This window comes from Microcaecilia unicolor, chromosome 6 (assembly GCF_901765095.1).
Source record: "Microcaecilia unicolor chromosome 6, aMicUni1.1, whole genome shotgun sequence".
Lineage (NCBI taxonomy): Eukaryota > Metazoa > Chordata > Amphibia > Gymnophiona > Siphonopidae > Microcaecilia > Microcaecilia unicolor.
Window position 1 is genome coordinate 114,653,178 of NC_044036.1, and position 21,227 is coordinate 114,674,404.

Consider the following 21,227-nt stretch of genomic DNA (forward strand, 5'->3'; position numbering starts at 1 on the left):
GTCTAAGCATCATTCAGTCCAGCAACCAGTGTTAGTCTCTCAACACAAAGCATTCAATACTTCCTTAATATTTTGCCTACTGCTCTCCTACCTCTGCAAACTGAGTGAAAGTCTCCAACGCATGCTGATGAACGATCCAGGAGCTGTCAGCTAGAAGGGAAGAAAACAGACTAGAGAGCACAGGAAGAACATGGGACTGAAAAGAAAAACAGAAAAAAAAATCTAGTAAGGATAAGACTGCTATTATTAAATTAACTTCAACAGTAATACAATTGTTCTAGAGTTAAGACATTGAGCCAATTTATATCTGATTTGTAATGTAAATGTTCTCTTCAAGTGATTCCACTTAATTCCTGTTGCTCTACAGCCACACTCCCTATGGCTCACAGGGGCTGATGGAAAAAAATGGACATTAGAGCTGCATGTTGATGGCTGAGCAGATGGCTTCTAATGCAAAACTAATGTGAAAGTTTTACTCTCCAATGGCATGCAAATCACCACTCCATTATAAGTGTACACGGACAGAAAAAACAGCACACACTACGATGGCAGAATACAGCCATTTGCTGCAAAAGGAGCAAAAAAATATATATCATGAGTCAATCACCACTTATGTTTATTTTTATTTATTTTATTTGTTGCATTTATATCCCACATTTTCCCACCTATTTGCAGGCTCAATGTGGCTTACATAGTACCGTGATGGTGATCGCCAATTCCGATATGACAAATACAGAGTGGTATTGCGTTAAGAGTTCATGAGTGACAGAATACATTAAGTAATCAAGGAGGAAGAGTTAAGTTTTGTCCAGTTCTAGTATAAGTTTCGTTGTGTTGCAGGGTTTAGGCGTTTAAGTTGGATTGTTAGGGTATGCCTTTTTGAACAAGTTGGTTTTGAATGATTTCCGGAAGTTTGTTAGGTCGTGCATTGTTTTCATGACGTTTGGTAGTGCATTCCATAGTTGCGTGCTTATGTCAGTGCATAAGTGGAGACTGGCTCATGCTCTGACAGGAAGGGAGACATTTAAACAAAACCCCACTGCCCCAAAAAATCCACTAATCTCCTCCCTGAGATGACCCCCCAAAAAATACATCTCTGGTAGTCTAGTGGATCCCCATCCCCATGATCCCTTCCAAACATATTTCTGGTAGTCTAGTGGATCCACTCCACCTCTCATGATCCATCAGGCCCCCCCAAAAGTACATCTCTGATAATCTAGTAGGCCCCCCTGGTCCCCTTGCCACACCCCCCACATACCTTAAAGAAAAGACATAAGCCTTTTCTTGCTCCTGCCTCCATGCTGCTGTCTTTCAAAATGGTAGCACCTGACCCTGTGTGAAGAATCCTGGGATGTATCATGTTGGGTCAGTCTGCCAAATAAATGAATGTTATACTTATTGGGTAGCTGGGCAGACGCTACCAAATAAGGGAAAAATGATCTTATTTGGCAGATCTCCCCTATACGGTACGTCTCAGAATGCACTGTCTGTACATTTTGGAAGATGGTGGCACAAAGGCAAGAGCAAATTGGTTTCTCTTCTGCCTCTTCAAGATACTCGAAAGGAAGTCCACTAGACCACCAAGGATCTACTTTTTAGGGGTGTTGGGGGAGTATATCGAGGGTCTGGGAGGGCAGGGGGCTATTAGCTATTCAATCCCGTTGCAACTGTTACAGAAGCGGGGCTAATTCTGCTACACCTCCTGAGATTTGGTGTTCAGGTTCCAGTGTTGTGCTTGCTTTTAAAGTCTTCCATCTTTAACTTTCTGCATCATCACACGGCATATTAAAATGGATCATCACACGGCATATTAAAATGGAGGCTAATGCAAGATTTCACTTCTGTACAAAACCTTTATCAGGCACCCATAAAGTTGAGCACAGATGTTGTGCTAACCATGCGCTTCCATCTGTGCTAGCTTTCTGCATTGCCCCCCCCCCCCCCCCCCCCCCCCCCCACATATTTGGTGCCTCAGCTTTACCTTGAGGCTTTATAACTTCACAGCGATTAATCACAGCTGTGTTGTCTCTTGCTGTGATTAATCGCTGCTAAAGACAGATATTACTCTGTTGCTTTTACCGTCATCTTCACTGCTAATGGTGAACTGTGCTCTGGACAGTTACCTGCATTTCTGTTGGTATATGCAGCTTTCTTAAAGAGGACAAGAAATCCAAAGCTGCCAGACGTACATGGGAAGGTGGTTCTAGCTGGAAGAGAGACATTAGTAGGGACAGAACCTGGAAATAAAGTAAAGGCCTGTTAAATTGGATGTGAACTTGAAAAATGTCCACTTATGAAGAGCATCTACCTGTATACTGACTATTGACTACATTAAACTGAAGCATTTCCTTTTCTTTCTGAAGCCCCTATACACCTCTTCTTTTCATTATGACTCAACCATTATTTTACATCTTGCTGTTGCACCCTGCACTCATCATCACACCAACTGCAAAACCAGTGAACCTGGGCTGAGGAAGACACTATCAGTTAATCAAACTGGAAACTTTCTGAATGACAGTACTGCTACCGCGCCACCATTTTACTTATTTTAATTGTACGATCTCTTAATTATTTAAGGTATCCCAGTATTACCTTATTTGTGCTTATCTTGTATAGCAATGCCTTAATTCTTAATCCTATACAAAAATAAACAGGTCAATATTTAAACCCCATGGTCAACCTTATATTTAAATGCCAACTGTGATGTTTAAACCATTTATGTATATTCAGCACCACTATACGTATCGTCAATGGTCCTGAATTTACATAAGGCTGCTGAGCTCTCTCTGCCCCGATACTATACAGACATTGCCGGGCAGTTGCTTTTCAAAATGGTAGAAGGTGTGTTGGGGGGGGGGGGGGGGGAGTTAATTGGTGGGTGGGGGGCGGACCACTCTGATCATGCACTACATCACCACCTCTGGTTGCCTATATGTTATGGAAAATATTAAGAATTGCTTTTCAGTCTTACTTTGATCGATAATACATTTTAAACTCTTCTGTATTTTAGTTGCCTGGTATATCTCAAAGAACAGGCTGTAAGGAATGAGATAAGGCACCTCTTAAGAACAATGTATGTCCCTGAAGCTAGCTTGTGCAGAAGGGAGGTGTAGGAGATAAGGCACCTCTCAAGAACAATGTATGTCCCTGAAGCCAGCTTGTGCAGAAGGGGGTCGGTACTATTGAGGTTCGGTAAATAAGTCACCTGGCCAGTGATTTGTTTTCTTGAACCGAGAGAGTGTGACGGCATCCCCATGCACATTTCTGGATAAGTTTTAGCTTAAAAAGGGGGCTTTTTGCAGCAGAGTCTTGGGGCTCATTCTGTGGATGGATGTATCGTGCAGAAAAGACTTGTTCCTGGTCTGGATGCTTCAGGCTTTCGCTGCAACGGGCCTGAATGATGTAATTCCTGACCAGTGATGATGATGTATGTATATACATAAATATCTTTCTTATTTTACTTTTCTATAGCCTTCCTTTAGTAATGTACTCAAATAGTGTGTGTATTTCTTAATCATTGTGATGCAGTAACAATAATGACTTACACTCTCCAATTAAAGTGCAAATAAAGAGTTTCATTTACCCAATATGAATCTAAAAGAATCTGTAGTATTTTATTCTGTGAGCAGTCTGTGGTGATCAACCAGCTCATTTTCGAAAGTGATCGTCGGCCATTTCCCGACATAAATCGAGAGATGGCTGGCGATCTCGGAAAAGCGGCCAAATCGGTATAATCGAAAGCTGCTTTTTTGCCAACATCGCCACTTTCCTGTCACGCCGCCGGCCAAAGTTCAAAGGGGCGTGTTGGCGGTGAAGCGAAGGCGGGACATGGGCGTGGCTACCAGATGGCCGGCTTTCGGCGATAATGGAAAAAAAAAAAACCTGGCGATAAGCAGTATATCGCCGGGTTTACTTGGTCCTTTTATGTTCACGACCAAGCCTCAAAAAGGTGCCCCAAATGACCACATGACCACTGGAGGGAATAGGGGGTGACACCCCATACTCCCCCCAGTGGTCACCAACCCCCTCCTATACTAAACAAATAAAATTAAAAACCTTTTTTGCCAGCCTGTATGCCAGCCTCAAATGCCGTACCCACCTCCATAACAGCAGAATGTGTTGTATCCTCCGACAGCCCTTCCCTGGTTGCAATGTGGCTCTCACTGAATGTGACACCTTTTCTGTTAGGTGCCCTGCAGAGTCACATCAGCAATGCATTGTGGTGGGTGTAGGGTACTGGGCTCTACTCCCATGGTGCTTTTCCCCCCTGCTAACTGGGTTCAGAGTGTGCCCTGTTTTGTTTCTGGTAGTCCATGAGGTAGTGGCCATTTTTGTAAGCCAGTTTTAGATCCCTTTCATGTGTCACCCACGTTAGAGAACGTTATTACCTTGAATGTGGCTGAAAGAGGGCATTGTGCATCATTCTGCCAGCTCTGATCTACTGCTAATCTCAGTACCAGGAAGACTGTTTGCCAGTGGGGCACAACCTCTGATCTGTTGTTAAGTGTGAGTAAACATGCTTATTCAAATAAAGGACTTTTTCAAAGAGATTAGTCTTCAGGTGTCAACTGGTGTGCCAAGGTTATACAGCAGCAACAAGTCCTAGAGGCCTGCGTGTTTGCAGGTCCCTGGAGCAGGCGGACCCGGGCCCATCCCCCCCCCTACCTGTAACACTTGTGCTGGTAATGGAAGCCCTCCAAAACCCACTGTACCCACATGTAGTTGCCCCCTTCACCCTAAGAGCTTTGGTAGTGTTGTACATTTGTGGGTAGTAGGTTTTTGGGGGGGGGGGGGGTTGGGTGGCTCAGCACCCAAAGTAAGGGAGCTATGCATGTGGGAGGTTTTTCTGAAGTCCACCGCACTGACCCCTAAGGTGCCCAGCTGGTGTCCTGGCATGTCAGGGGGACCAGTGCGCTACAAATGCTGGCTCCTCCCATGACCAAATGCCTTGGATTTCGCAGGGTTGGAGATGGCCGGCGATCTATTTGGCCGGCGACGTTCGATTATGCCCCTCCAAGTGAGCAGGCTGCAATACTGAAGCAATACATTAGTTGGCGCTGTGAGCAGGATTCGTAGAGGGGAATGGAATTTTTTAAGCAAAAAATTGGGAAAAATAAAGCGGAGAGTGTTATTGAGATCCCTGGATAAGATGCAGTACCATATGATATAATAGCCACTGAGTGGTCAAAATGTGCAGGTTTGTGTGAGGAGTGGGACTCCTGTTTAAAGGGGTCGGAACCTTTAGATATGGTTAGATGTATGCAAAAAATTAAGATAGAACGGGGGAAGGAACAATATTCTGTCGGAAGGCGTGGATGGATTCCGTTAACCACTTATTGGAAAATTCATCAGAACCGTGATTACTACTACTACTACTATTTAGCATTTCTATAGCGCTACAAGGCATACGCAGCGCTGCACAAACATAGAAGAAAGACAGTCCCTGCTCAAAGAGCTTACAATCTAATAGACAAAAAATAAATAAAGTAAGCAAATCAAATCAATTAATGTGAACGGGAAGGAAGAGAGGAGGGTAGGTGGAGGCGAGTGGTTACGAGTCAAAAGCAATGTTAAAGAGGTGGGCTTTCAGTCTAGATTTAAAGGTGGCCAAGGACGGGGCAAGACGTAGGGGCTCAGGAAGTTTATTCCAGGCGTAGGGTGCAGCGAGACAGAAGGCGCGAAGTCTGGAGTTGGCAGTAGTGGAGAAGGGAACAGATAAGAAGGATTTATCCATGGAGCGGAGTGCACGGGAAGGGGTGTAGGGAAGGACGAGTGTGGAGAGATACTGGGGAGCAGCAGAGTGAATACATTTATAGGTTAGTAGAAGAAGTTTGAACAGGATGCGAAAACGGATAGGGAGCCAGTGAAGGGTCTTGAGGAGAGGGGTAGTATGAGTAAAGCGACCCTGGCGGAAGATGAGACGGGCAGCAGAGTTTTGAACCGACTGGAGAGGGGAGAGGTGACTAAGTGGGAGGCCGGCAAGAAGCAGATTGCAGTAGTCTAAACGAGAGGTGACAAGGGTGTGGATGAGGGTTTTGGTAGAGTGCTCGGAAAGAAAGGGGCGGATTTTACGGATGTTGTAAAGAAAGAAACGACAGGTCTTGGCGGTCTGCTGGATATGAGCAGAGAAGGAGAGATAAGAGTCAAAGATGACCCCAAGGTTTCGAGCTGAGGAGACAGGGAGAATGAGAGAGCCATCAACAGAAATAGAAAACGGGGGTAGCGGGGAGGTGGGTTTGGGGGGGAAAATGAGAAGCTCGGTTTTGGTCATATTTAATTTCAGGTGGCGTTGAGACATCCAGGCAGCAATGTCAGACAAGCACGCTGAAACTTTGGTTTGGATGCAAGGTGAGATATCAGGGGTAGAAAGGTAGATTTGGGAGTCATCAGCATAGAGATGGTAGGAAAAGCCATGGATGAGATTAATGAACCAAGGGAAGAAGTGTAGATAGAAAAGAGGAGGGGACCAAGAACAGAACCCTGAGGTACGCCGACAGGCAGAGGGATAGAAGTAGAAGAGGATCCACCAGAGTGAACACTAAAGGTGCGGAGGGAGAGGTAGGAAGAGAACCAGGAAAGGACAGAGCCCTGGAATCCAAGTGAGGACAGGGTATCGAGAAGTATGCTTTGATCGACAGTGTCAAAAGCAGCGGAAAGATCAAGAAGAATGAGGATGGAATATTGACCTCTGGATTTAGCCAGTAATAGGTCATTGGAGACTTTAGTAAGCGCAGTTTCGGTTGAGTGGAGAGGGCGAAAACCAGATTGTAATGGGTCAAGAATAGCATGTGAGGAGAGAAAATCAAGGCAGCGGCGAACAGCACGCTCAAGTAATTTGGAGAGAAAAGGAAGGAGGGAGATGGGTCGGTAATTAGAGGAACAAGTAGGGTCAAGTGAAGGCTTCTTAAGGAGAGGTGTGACCACAGCATGTTTAAAGGCAGCAGGGACAGTCGCAGTGGAAAGTGAGAGGTTGAGAATGTGACAGATAAAAGGAATAAGAGTAGGAGAGATGGCATTAAGAAGGTGGGTGGGAATGGGATCAGAGGAACAGGTGGTACATTTTGAGGAAGAAAGGAGAAGTGTAGTTTCCTCAATAGTAACTTCAGGAAAGGAGGAAAGAGAATGAGGGGAAGGAGAGAGAGGGGAACGGACTAGTGGAGGGAGAGCTGGTGAGGTAGAGAAAGCAAGGTTTATTATCTTTTGAACCTTGTTGTGAAAGAATTCAGCAAGGGTCTGAGGAGATAATGAAGGGGGAGTTGGGGGAGGGGGCACCTTGAGGAGAGAGTTCAATGTGGTGAAGAGAAGTCCAGGATTAGAGCCAAGAGAGTTGGTCAGTTGGATATAGTAATCCTGTTTGGCACGTAAAAGAGCAGATTGGAAGGAGGTCAGCATGAACTTAAAGTGTAAGAAATCAGCAAGGGCCCGAGATTTCCGCCAGAGGTGTTCGGCGGAGCGGGTACAGGAACGTAGGTAGCGGATATTAGAAGTCAGCCAAGGTTGGGGTTTTGTACGCCTTACAGGGCGGGTCATCAAAGGTGCAAGAGTGTCTAAGGCAGAGGATAGAGTATTGTTGTAAGAAGAAACAGCCTCGTTGACAGACGTGGATGGTGCCACAGTAGAGAGGAGGTTTGAAACATGGGAGGATAGAGATGAAGGGTCAATATCATGAAGATTCCTAGATAAATTAGATAGGATAGGACGGGACTGGGAGGGAGGCGATTTAAGTGTGAAAGTTATAAGATGGTGATCAGAGGAGGGATGATCAGAGGCAAGGAAACTAGAAGGTGAACAGTTGGAGGAGAAGATGAGATCAAGACAGTGACCATTTTGATGAGTGATGAACAGCATAGGACAATTGCAGAATCAGAGCGACAAATGTGTGACTTGCGTAGTCAAAATTCAATGCTTAATTGTCAAAATAAATTGTTAGCTGATAAGCTGGATAAATATCAGACAATTGAATTGCAGAGTGTGCCGCAGTAAGGGTGGCACAGTATAAATGCAAAAAGCAGAAAGGGAAAGTTAAAAAGCGGGGATTAAATGGGGGCAAAGTAGTATGCAGTCAGCAAGCTCAGGTAAATGCTGACAAATCAGCTCGATCTCACCCTGAGGCTGGAACCCCTAGTGCTAGTGTTAGTGCACCCCCACAAGAGGAAGAGGAATGGCAGGGGTATGAGGATTTGTATCCCTGGAAAGAAGTGCAGCATCTAAAAAAAACACAGGAAAATATGATTGACAGAATGACCAGGTTTCCACCCACTTAGCATGTTTAGATTTGCGGCCCCATGTATAGAAATTTGTTGGAAAAATAGGTCCTGTAAAAAAGTGCGTGCTCTAGTGGATACTTGAGCTGAGACCACTTTATTTTATGGGAATCCACGTAAATTTAAGGGTCAGAAAGCTGTCATTACCGGATTGGGGGGAAAACAAATTGAAGCTATACAGACCTGGGTGGAATTAAAAATTGGAAATTCACCTAAAAGGGAATACTAAGTTAGGATTGTACCTGTGCCTGAGTATATACTGGGCATAGATATGTTAAAGGGACTGTCATTAACTTTACAAGATGGGAGCTATCAATTTGGAGTTAAACCTTACTTCCAATCTCGTTCAATTACTGTGGGAATGGTGAAAATTACCCCAATAGAGATTCCCCAGCCACACGGACTATTCATTTAAAACAGTATAGAATACCAGGGGGGGCACCTTGAGATCAGTAAAACTATAAAAGAGTTAATGGAGAAGGGGGTTATTAAAACTACCACAGGGCTGGATTCATAGCCCCACTATCTGTCACCGGATGGTGGCAGATCATTTAGATGAGTTTCCTCTAGCTGATCATATGCAAATTGTGCATTATATTGCATTATATTGATGATATTATGATTCAATGGAAAACAGGAAGATATTCAGACTCAGTTGGAGTTGTTAATTTTACATTTAAAGGACAAAGGATAGGAAATAACGCCTGATAAGATACAAGGAGCATCCCAAACAGTGAAATTTCTAGGCATTCAGTGGCATAATGGTCTGAGGGAAATTTTGCCAAAAGCTAAACAGAAAATTTTGGAATTTGTTCCTCCTTGTAATAAAAAGAAGGCACAACGTTTTATTGGATTATTTGGCTTTTGGAGACAACACATACCCCACCTGGTGCAAATTTTAGCACCATTATATAAAGTGACTAGGAAAAAAATTTATATAATTTTGAGTGGGAGAAAAAGAACAACAGGCTTTTGAAGCAGCACAGCAGCCAATACAAACTGCCTTAGATCTGTGACCAGTGCAGCCAGGAGACGTAGAGCTAAGTGTCTCAGTAACTGAAGATTATGCTAATTGGAGTCTTTGGCAGAAACAAAAGACTTGGGTGCCATTACAACTGGAAGATTAATACCAAAAATTTGTGGGGTAAAGAATTATGGCAAGACATTTGGAATTATGTACAAAATACTAATGTTACTGTTTTTCAATTAGATGCTCATTGCAAGGGTGATACCCTAGAACGCCTTTACAACGCAGTGGCTGATGAACAAAGCAAAATTTCACCTCTCAAGGTGGAAACTTTGGAAGAACCGGATAATTGCTCAGGTTTGGCGACATGGGCGCACCAGAAATGTGGACATTTGGGAGAAAAAGCCACTTACAGGTGGGCAACAGATCGTGGTATTAGTTTAACTATGGATGTTATTAAAACTCTCATTGCAAAATGTCCAGTCTGTCAACATCAGACTAGGCGATCTGTTCCCCATGTGACTAAGGGGCAATTACAAAAGGGAAGGTTACCTGGACAGATTTGGCAATTCATAGGGATGTCAATATGTATGCACAGCAGTAGATACAGTGGGGGAAATAAGTATTTGATCCCTTGCTGATTTTGTAAGTTTGCCCACTGACAAAGACATGAGCAGCCCATAATTGAAGGGTAGGTTATTGGTAACAGTGAGAGATAGCACATCACAAATTAAATCCGGAAAATCACATTGTGGAAAGTATATGAATTTATTTGCATTCTGCAGAGGGAAATAAGTATTTGATCCCCCACCAACCAGTAAGAGATCTGGCCCCTACAGACCAGGTAGATGCTCCAAATCAACTCGTTACCTGCATGACAGACAGCTGTCGGCAATGGTCACCTGTATGAAAGACACCTGTCCACAGACTCAGTGAATCAGTCAGACTCTAACCTCTACAAAATGGCCAAGAGCAAGGAGCTGTCTAAGGATGTCAGGGACAAGATCATACACCTGCACAAGGCTGGAATGGGCTACAAAACCATCAGTAAGACGCTGGGCGAGAAGGAGACAACTGTTGGTGCCATAGTAAGAAAATGGAAGAAGTACAAAATGACTGTCAATCGACAAAGATCTGGGGCTCCACGCAAAATCTCACCTCGTGGGGTATCCTTGATCATGAGGAAGGTTAGAAATCAGCCTACAACTACAAGGGGGGAACTTGTCAATGATCTCAAGGCAGCTGGGACCACTGTCACCACGAAAACCATTGGTAACACATTACGACATAACGGATTGCAATCCTGCAGTGCCCGCAAGGTCCCCCTGCTCCGGAAGGCACATGTGACGGCCCGTCTGAAGTTTGCCAGTGAACACCTGGATGATGCCGAGAGTGATTGGGAGAAGGTGCTGTGGTCAGATGAGACAAAAATTGAGCTCTTTGGCATGAACTCAACTCGCCGTGTTTGGAGGAAGAGAAATGCTGCCTATGACCCAAAGAACACCGTCCCCACTGTCAAGCATGGAGGTGGAAATGTTATGTTTTGGGGGTGTTTCTCTGCTAAGGGCACAGGACTACTTCACCGCATCAATGGGAGAATGGATGGGGCCATGTACTGTACAATTCTGAGTGACAACCTCCTTCCCTCCGCCAGGGCCTTAAAAATGGGTCGTGGCTGGGTCTTCCAGCACGACAATGACCCAAAACATACAGCCAAGGCAACAAAGGAGTGGCTCAGGAAGAAGCACATTAGGGTCATGGAGTGGCCTAGCCAGTCACCAGACCTTAATCCCATTGAAAACTTATGGAGGGAGCTGAAGCTGCGAGTTGCCAAGCGACAGCCCAGAACTCTTAATGATTTAGAGATGATCTGCAAAGAGGAGTGAACCAAAATTCCTCCTGACATGTGTGCAAACCTCATCATCAACTACAGAAGACGTCTGACCGCTGTGCTTGCCAACAAGGGTTTTGCCACCAAGTATTAGGTCTTGTTTGCCAGAGGGATTAAATACTTATTTCCCTCTGCAGAATGCAAATAAATTCATATACTTTCCACAATGTGATTTTCCGGATTTAATTTGTGATGTGCTATCTCTCACTGTTACCAATAACCTACCCTTCAATTATGGGCTGCTCATGTCTTTGTCAGTGGGCAAACTTACAAAATCAGCAAGGGATCAAATACTTATTTCCCCCACTGTACTTATTCTGGACATGTAATTGCATATCCTTGCAGATGAGCTACCCAGATTAATACCATCAAAACTTTAGAACTGATATCTCTTTATTGTGATATTCCCCTCCAAATGCAGACAGATAATGGTTCCCATTTTAGGGGTCAAGTAGTACAACAATACGCTTCAGACCATAATATATATTGGATTTTTCATATCCCCTAATTTGTCTGCAGGTGCCAAGGTGTGGGTTACCCAAGAAAATGGGCCCCCACAGCCTGCTGAAATTATTGCCCAAGGGGCAGATGATACTGTCTTGATCCTTCAATCTGGGCGAGAAAAATGGACTTATGTTCCAGCAAATAAATGTTATCTCAGAGAGTAACTAATCTGTTAACATGTTTCATTCATAGATCCTTGTAGAGTCAGTATGATCCTCCTTCTTATGGTGTCTTTGGGTATTGCCAGGTGGACGACTACATCTTACCACCGAAAGACGAGGCAAGCTGATTTGGCAATAGAAGAATCAGAGTGAAATCCGACAACAAGACAATTACACATGCACGGCTTATCGAGCATGGTCTGTGGTAACTATAATTTTCACAGGAACAAAGATACATACATAGTTACATAGTAGATGACGGCAGAGAAAGACCTGTACGGTCCATCCATACATACGATTATGGAAAGGAGTTCAGATATATGAAAGAGCTTATGTTCTATTAAGTAGTGGTTTATGGACTTGTTCTTTAGGAAACCGTCTAACCCCTTTTTAAACTCTGCTAAGCTAACCGCCTTCACCACGTTCTCCGGCAACGAATTCCAGAGTTTAATTACGCGTTGGGTGAAGAAATATTTTCTCCGATTCGTTTTAAATTTACTACACTGTAGTTTCATCACATGCCCCCTAGTCCTAGTATTTTTGGAAAGCGTGAACAGACGCTTCACATCCACCGGTTCCACTCCATTCATTATTTTATCATGTCTCCCCTCAGCCGTCTCTTCTCCAAGCTGAAAAGCCCTAGCCTCCTTAGTCTTTCTTCATAGGGAAGTCGTCCCATTCCCGCTATCATTTTAGTCGCCCTTCGCTGCACCTTTTCCAATTCTACTATATCTTTCTTGAGATGCGGCGACCAGAATTGAACACAATACTCAAGGTGCAGTCGCACCATGGAGCGATACAATGGCATTATAACATTCTCACACCTGTTTTCCATACCTTTCCTAATAATACCCAACATTCTATTCACTTTCCTAGCCGAAGCAGCACACTGAGCAGAAGGTTTCAGTGTATTATCGACGACAACACCCAGATCCCTTCCTTGGTCCGTAACTCCTAACGTGGAACCTTGCATGACGTAGCTATAATTCGGGTTCTTGTTGCCCCACATCCATCACCTTACACTTGCTCACATTAAACGTCATCTGCCATTTAGCCGCCTGTCTCCCAGTCTCATAAGGTCCTTCTATAATTTTTCACAATCCTGTCGCGCGTTAACGACTTTGAATAACTTTGTGTCATCAGCAAATTTAATTACCTCGCTAGTTACTCCCATCTCTAAATCATTTATAAATATATTAAAAAGCAGCGGTCCTAGCACAGACCCCTGAGGAACCCCACTAACTACCCTTCTCCATTGTGAATACTGCCCATTTAACCTCACTCTCTGTTTCCTAACCTTCAACCAGTTTTTAATCCACAATAGGACATTTCCTCCTATCCCATGACCCTCCAACCTTCTACCTGTAAAAATACTGCTATAAATCATCAGAAGAATGTTATTAATTTCAATATTACTTTTCCTCAACTGCCCAAATGTAGAGTTAAACGAGCTTGGTATGACACATTAATGGGAGAGCTTTTGGTGCAAGTGCAGGAGTAATAAATGCTATTAATTCTGAGACTTTAGCTTATAAAGCTAAGCGTATTGGAACTGATATAATCAGCTTATTACTTTGCAAGGTCAGTGGATGCCAACGGTGTTTGAACCACAGCAGATTACTTTACAATATGATTAAAGATTTCTAAACCTTTTCAATCATACTCAAATAGCCCAATTACAAGTAGATGTCAATATAACATATTTTATGAATTGGACTACATGCACGTTGCAGCATTTATTTGCCCTCATACAAAGGAATACGTTTCAGGATGATTTAATGACGCAAGGGAGACGTATGTGTTAGGCGGGGAGAGTCTGATAGGTACGGACGGGGAGAGGGATCTTGGGGTGATAGTATCTGAAGACCTGAAGGCGACGAAACAGTGTGACAAAGCGGTGGCCGTAGCTAGAAGAAGGCTAGGCTATATAGAGAGAGTTATGATCAGCAGAAAAGAGGTTTTAATACCCCTGTATAAGACGTTGGTGAGGCCCCACCTGGAGTATTGTGTTCAGTTTTGGAGGCCGTATCTTGTGAAGGATGTTAAAAAAATGGAAGCGGTGCAAAGAAAAGCTACAAGAATGGTATGGGATTTGCGTTACAAGACGTATGAGGAGAGACTTGTTGACCTGAACATGTATACCCTGGAGGAAAGGAGAAACAGGGGTAGTAAATGATACATACCTGTAGCAGGTGTTCTCCGAGGACAGCAGGCTGATTGTTCTCACGACTGGGTTGACGTCCACGGCAGCCCCCACAACCGGAACAAAAACTTTGCGGGCGGTCCGCACGCAGGGCACGCCCACCGCGCATGCGCGGCCGTCTTCCCGCCCGTGCGTGACCGTTCCCGCTCAGTTGAATGACAAGCAAAAATTACGAAACGCAACTCCAAAGGGGAGGAGGGAGGGTAGGTGAGAACAATCAGCCTGCTGTCCTCGGAGAACACCTGCTACAGGTATGTATCATTTACTTTCTCCAAGGACAAGCAGGCTGCTTGTTCTCACGACTGGGGTATCCCTAGCTCTCAGGCTCACTCAAAACAAGAACCCAGGTCAATTGAACCTCGCAACGGCGAGGGCATAACAGAAATTGACCTACGAAGAACAACTAACTGAGAGTGCAGGCTGACCAGAATAAATTCGGGTCCTGGAGGGTGGAGTTGGATTTACACCCCAAACAGATTCTGCAGCACCGACTGCCCGAACCGACTGTCGCGTCGGGTATCCTGCTGGAGGCAGTAATGTGATGTGAATGTGTGGACAGATGACCACGTCGCAGCCTTGCAAATCTCTTCAATAGTGGCTGACTTCAAGTGAGCCACCGACGCTGCCATGGCTCTAACACTGTGAGCCGTGACATGACCCTCAAGATTCAGCCCAGCCTGGGCGTAAGTGAAGGAAATGCAATTTGCTAGCCAACTGGAGATGGTGCGTTTCCCGACAGCGACCCCTATCCTGTTGGGTCGAAAGAAACAAACAATTGGGCGGACTGTCTGTGGGGCTGTGTCCGCTCCAAGTAGAAGGCCAATGCTCTCTTGCAGTCCAATGTGTGCAACTGACGTTCAGCAGGGCGGGTATGCGGCCTGGGAAAGAATGTTGGCAAGACAATTGACTGGTTAAGATGGAACTCCGACACCACCTTCGGCAGGAACTTTGGGTGGGTGCGGAGCACTACTCTGTTATGATGAAATTTGGTATACGGAGCATGAGCTACCAGGGCTTGAAGCTCACTGACCCTACGAGCTGAAGTAACTGCCACCAAGAAAATGACCTTCCAGGTCAAGTACTTCAGATGGCAGGTATTCAGTGGCTCAAAAGGAGGTTTCATCAGCTGGGTGAGGACGACGTTGAGATCCCATGACACTGTTGGAGGCTTGATAGGGGGCTTTGACAAAAGCAAGCCTCTCATGAATCGAACGACTAAAGGCTCTCCAGAGATGGCTTTACCTTCCACATGATAATGGTAAGCACTAATTGCACTAAGGTGATTCCTTACTGAGTTGGTCTTGAGGCCAGACTCTGATAAGTGCAGAAGGTATTCAAGCAGGTTCTGTGCAGGGCAAGAACGAGGTTCTAGGGCCTTGCTCTCACACCAAACGACAAACCTCCTCCACTTGAAAAAGTAACTCTTTTTAGTGGAATCCTTCCTAGAGGCAAGCAGGACACAGGAGACACCCTCAGACAGACCCAACGCAGTGAAGTCTACGCCCTCAACATCCAGGCCGTGAGAGCCAGGGACTGAAGGTTGGGGTGCAGCAACGCTCCGTCGTTCTGCGAAATGAGAGTCGGAAAACACTCCAATCTCCACGGTTCTTCGGAGGACAACTCCAGAAGAAGAGGGAACCAGATCTGATGGGGCCAAAAGGGCGCGATCAGAATCATGGTGCCGCGGTCTTGCTTGAGCTTCAGTAAGGTCTTCCCCACCAAAGGTATGGGAGGATAAGCATACAGGAGGCCGGTCCCCCAATGAAGGAGAAAGGCATCCGACGCTAGCCTGCCGTGTGTCTGAAGTCTGGAACAGAACAGAGGCAGCTTGTGGTTGGTCTGAGAGGCGAAAAGGTCCACCGAGGGGGTGCCCCACTCTCGGAAGATCTTGCGTACCACTCTGGAATGGAGCGACCACTCGTGCGGTTGCATGACTCTGCTCAGTCTGTCGGCCAGACTGTTGTTTACGCCTGCCAGGTATGTGGCTTGGAGGAGCATGCCGAACTGGCAAGCCCAACGCCACATTCCGACGGCTTCCTGACACAGGGGGCGAGATCCGGTGCCCCCCTGCTTGTTGACGTAATACATTGCAACCTGATTGTCTGTCCGAATTTGAATAATTTGATAGGACAGCCGATCTCTGAAAGCCTTCAGTGCGTTCCAGATCGCTCGGAGCTCCAGGAGGTTGATCTGCAGATCCTTTTCCTGGAGGGACCACAGACCCTGGGTGTGAAGCCCATCGACATGAGTTCCCCACCCCAGGCGAGATGCATCCGTCGTCAGCACCTTCGTGGGCTGTGGAATTTGGAATGGACGTCCCAGGTTAAAATTGGTCCGAATGGTCCACCAGTGTAGTGAAGTGCGGCAACTGGTGGAGAGGCGGATGACATCTTCTAGATTCCCGGTGGCTTGAAACCACTGGGAAGCTAGGGTCCATTGAGCAGATCTCATGTGAAGACGAGCCATGGGAGTCACATGAACTGTGGAGGCCATATGACCCAGAAGTCTCAACATCTGCCGAGCTGTGATCTGCTGAGACGCTCTGGTCTGTGAAGCCAGGGACAGGAGGTTGTTGGCCCTCGCTTCGGGAAGGAAGGCCTGAGCCGTCTGGGTATTCAGCAGAGCTCCTATGAATTCCAGAGACTGGGCTGGCTGGAGATGGGACTTTGGGTAATTTATCACAAACCCCAGCAGCTCCAGGAGTTGAATAGTGCACTGCATGGACCGGAGAGCTCCCGCCTCCGAGGTGTTCTTGACCAGCCAATCGTCGAGATATGGGAACACGTGCACTCCCAGCTTGCGTAGATACGCCGCTACCACCACGAGGCACTTTGTAAACACCCGTGGGGCAGAGGCGAGCCCAAAGGGCAGCACACAATACTGAAAGTGCCGTGTGCCCAGACGGAATCTGAGATACGTCTGTGAGCTGGCAGTATCGGGATGTGAGTGTATGCGTCCTTTAAATCCAGGGAACATAGCCAGTCGTTTTTCTGAATCATAGGCAGAAGGGTGCCCAGGGAAAGCATCCTGAACTTTTCTTTGACCAGGAATTTGTTCAGGTCTCTCAGGTCTAGGATGGGACGCATCCCCCCTGTTTTCTTTTCCACAAGAAAGTACCTGGAATAGAATCCCTGCCCTTCCTGCCCGGGTGGTACGGGCTCGACCGCATTGGCGCTGAGAAGGGCGGAGAGTTCCTCTGCAAGTACCTGCTTGTGATGGGAGCAGAAGGATTGAGCTCCCGGAGGACAATTTGGTGGCAGGGAGGTCAAATTCAGGGCGTATCCGCACCGCACTATTTGGAGAACCCACTGGTCGGAGGTTATGAGAGGCCACCTTTGGTGAAAAACTTTTAACCTCCCTCCGACCGGCAGATCGTCCGGTACGGACACTTGTAGGGCGGCTATGTTCCCATGGATCCAGTCAAAAGCCCGTCCCCGGCTTTTGCTGTGGAGGCGCAGGGGGCTGCTTAGGCGCACGCTGTTGACGAGAACGAGCGCGCTGGGGCTGTCCCTGTGCCTGACGAGGCCTTCGGGGCGGCTGGATGTACCTACGCTTGGTGAAAGCATAGGGCGCAGCCTGCCGGGCCCGGGAAAAAACGTCCACCTGCTGAGGTGGATGCTGAAGGCGCCCGGTGGGAGAGTTTGTCGAGGGCGGTTTCCCGCTGATGCAGTTGGTCCACCAGCTGCTCGACCTTCTCGCCAAAGATATTATCCCCCCGGCAAGGGACGTCGGCCAGTCTCTGCTGGGTGCGGTTGTCCAGGTCAGAGGCACGCAGCCATGAGAGCCTGCGCATCACTATACCTTGGGCCGCAGCACGAGACGCCACGTCACAGGTGTCATATATACCCCTGGACAGGAACTTTCTGCACGCCCTCAGCTGCCTGACCACCTCCTGAAAAGGCCTGGACTGCTCCGGCGGGAGCTTATCAACCAGGTCCGCCAGTTGCTTCACATTATTCCGCATGTGGATGCTCGTGTAGAGCTGGTAAGACTGGATGTGGGTCACGAGCATGGAAGATTGGTAGGCCGAGCATGGAAGATTGGTAGGCCTTCCTCCCAAACGAGTCCAGAGTGCGAGACTCCCGCCCCGGGGGCGCTGAGGCGGTATCCCTCGAACTCCGTGCCCTCTTGAGAGCAGAGTCCATGACCGCCGAGTCATGAGGCAATTGGGGCCGCATTAACTCTGGGTCTGAGTGGATTCTGTACTGGGACTCTGCTTTCTTGGGGATGGTGGGATTAGATAGTGGTCTCAACCAGTTCCGCAGCAGTGTCTCTTTGAGGACATTGTGCAATGGCACCGTGGAGGACTCTCTAGGTGGTGATGGATAGTCGAGGACCTCAGCCCTCGGCTCATCCACAGAGACCACGGGAAAGGGAATGCAAATAGACATATCCCTGACAAAGGAGGCAAAGGAGAGGCTCTCAGGTGGCGAGAGCTTCCTCTCAGGTGAAGGAGTGGGGTCGGAGGGAAGTCCCACAGACTCCTCTGAGGAGAAATATCTGGGGTCCTCCTCCTCCCCCCACGAGGCCTCTTCCTCGGTGTCGGACATAAGCTCCTGCAGCTGAGTCCTCAACCGGGCCCGGCTCGACGTCGAGGCACCGAGGCCTCGGTGGCGTCGTCGAGCGGTGGACTCCCGCGCCGGCGGGGATGAAGCTCCCTCCATCGACGTCGACTCCACCTGCGTGGCGGTCGAGACAGGCGCCGCAAGCGGCATCGGCGTCCTCGGCACCGGGCTAGAGCTCGCCGGCGCCACAGTCAACGGCGCCGAGGGCGCAAGCACCCCCGGCGCCGGCACAGTCTGGCGCATCAGCCCTTCCAGGAGCCCCGGAAGGATGGCTCGGAGGCACTCGTCAAGGCCCACTGTCGGGAAAGGCGAGGGTAGAGGCGTCGGTGCCGGAAGCTGTTCGGGTCCAGGAGACTGCACCGAAGTGCTGGGACCCTGATGCGGCGGTACCTCTACTACAGAGGGGGACCTCTCCTCACGACGCTGCCGCTTACTCGGTGTCGACTCATCTCCGGCGCCGGGAGCCGGATGCATCGAGGGCGACCGATGACGGTGCTTCTTTGTCTTCTTGCGATGCCCGTCATCGGCGCTTGGTGGAATCGAGGAGGAGGTCGATCCCCCTCGGCCTCGAGGGACCAGGTCCGACAGGGTTCGGTCCCGAGGGCCCTGGGTAGAGGGAGTGACCGGGGCCGATTGCCCACGCGGCCTCTCACCCCTGCCTTCACCGGAGGACCGGTAGGCCGACGGGACCTGTGCTCCTGGGGTCGATGCCATCGGTGCCGATTTCGTGGACATCGATACCGGTACCGAAGAACCGGCCGTCGATACCGATGCAGTCGAAGTCGACGTCGAGGGGCCGGCGCAAGTTCCAAAAAGACGGTCCCGAAGAACTTGCCTCGCTACTTGTGTCCGTTTCCGGAGACCGAGACACAAAGTGCACGTCTTGGTATCGTGCTCCGGCCCGAGGCACTGGAGGCACCAAGCGTGTCGGTCTGCGAGATATGCCGGCCGCACCGACCACACTTTTTAAATCCACTCGGGACCTTCGAGGACATCGACGGAAAAATCGCGTCGGCGAAATCAAAGTCGTCGATGGTGGCGGTAAAAATCACACCTCGAAAACAAATCGACCGCGCGGCCACAAGGCCGCAGCGCGACGCCCCGGCTAGACACGAGGGAAAACAAAGTTCAGCGTTTTTTCTTTTTTTTTTTTAAACTAAACAGAAAAACGAAGAACAATGAACGATTAAACAAAAAAGAAAAAATTCGCGGTTAAGCGCGATCCGGTTTCCGGGGCTGACAGAGAGAGAGACGAACACGGCTCTCTCCAGCGCGGAAAAGAAAAGACTGAGCGGGAACGGTCACGCATGGGTGGGAATACGGCCGCGCATGCGCGGTGGGCGTGCCCTGCGTGCGGACCGCCCGCGAAGATTTTGTTCCGGTTGGTGGGGGCTGCCATGGACGTCAACCCAGTCGTGAGAACAAGCAGCCTGCTTGTCCTCGGAGAAGATATGATACAGATGTTCAAATATTTGAAAGGTATTAATCCGCAAATGAACCTTTCCGGAGAGGGGAAGGCGGTAGAACTAGAGGACACGAAATGAGATTGAAGGGGGACAGACTCAAGAAAAATGTCAGGAAGTATTTCTTCACGGAGAGAGTAGTGGATGCTTGGAATGCCCTCCCACGGGAGGTGGTGGAAATGAAAACGGTAACGGAATTCAAACATGCGTGGGATAAACATAAAAGAATCCTGTTCAGAAGGAATGCATCCTCAGGAGCTTAGCCGAGATTGGGTGGCAGAGCCGGTGGTTGGGAGGTGGGGATAGTGCTGGGCAGACTTATACGGTCTGTGCCAGAGCCGGTGGTGGGAGGCGGGACTGGTGGTTGGACTTATATGGTCTGTGCCAGAGCCGGTGGTGGGAGGCGGGGATAGTGCTGGGCAGACTTATACGGTCTGTGCCAGAGCCAGTGGTGGGAGGCGGGACTGGTGGTTGGGAGGCGGGGATAATGCTGGGCAGACTTATACGGTCTGTGCCGGAGCCGGTGGTGGGAGGCGGGGCTGGTGGTTGGGCAGACTGGATGGACCGTGCAGGTCTTTTTCTGCGGTCATCTACTATGTTACTATGACTAATTCTGAATATTTGTGGAGGCGAATCTTTCACCGGTGGATTCCTTCTGCAAATTGGATTTTAATAATTCTAAATACTGTAATATGTACTGACCTCTTTTGTTCTGGGCAAATTGTGCATTTCAATGTAACCAAGCAATGTGTTTTGTGTAAATTTATAATTTTGCCCATTGTTTTTGCTAATGAATTTTGGTTACCGCATTTTTCTGGAAATTATATTGGGACAGATAATATTACTTATAACTTAGAATTTTGCCAACATACCATTAATGGGGCTATTTGCGGACAACATTCTCCTATATATGAACCGTGTTTATTACAGCATTCTATTAATGTTTGCCCTTGGACCATACTCCCTACTAATTTTAGTATGTTTATTGAAATTAATGCTCAATACATTTGTTTAGCTTCTTATGACGTCAATGCAGCCCATTTATATAATCTATCTTATCCTTTTTCTGGTTGTTTTACCAACGTCACTCATTTATGGTGGCATGGACAATTATTTACTTTTGTACCGGACATAGAGCAACAATTGACCCTATATTGGTATCCACAAGTACTGAATATAGCCAACATTTCATTAAGTTTCCAGCCTTTG

At 47.6% G+C, this 21,227-nt stretch overlaps 1 protein-coding gene across 1 annotated transcript in view; it reads right to left on the reverse strand.

Annotated features, from left to right (window-relative positions):
- The window catches only part of C6H1orf112 (chromosome 6 C1orf112 homolog), a 148,895-nt gene that overhangs the window by 21,001 nt on the left and 106,667 nt on the right, over window positions 1-21,227 (reverse strand). Inside the window, 2 exon segments of the mRNA XM_030207309.1 lie at window positions 92-196; window positions 2,124-2,237. Of these exon segments, the coding sequence (XP_030063169.1) occupies window positions 92-196; window positions 2,124-2,237 (219 nt within the window).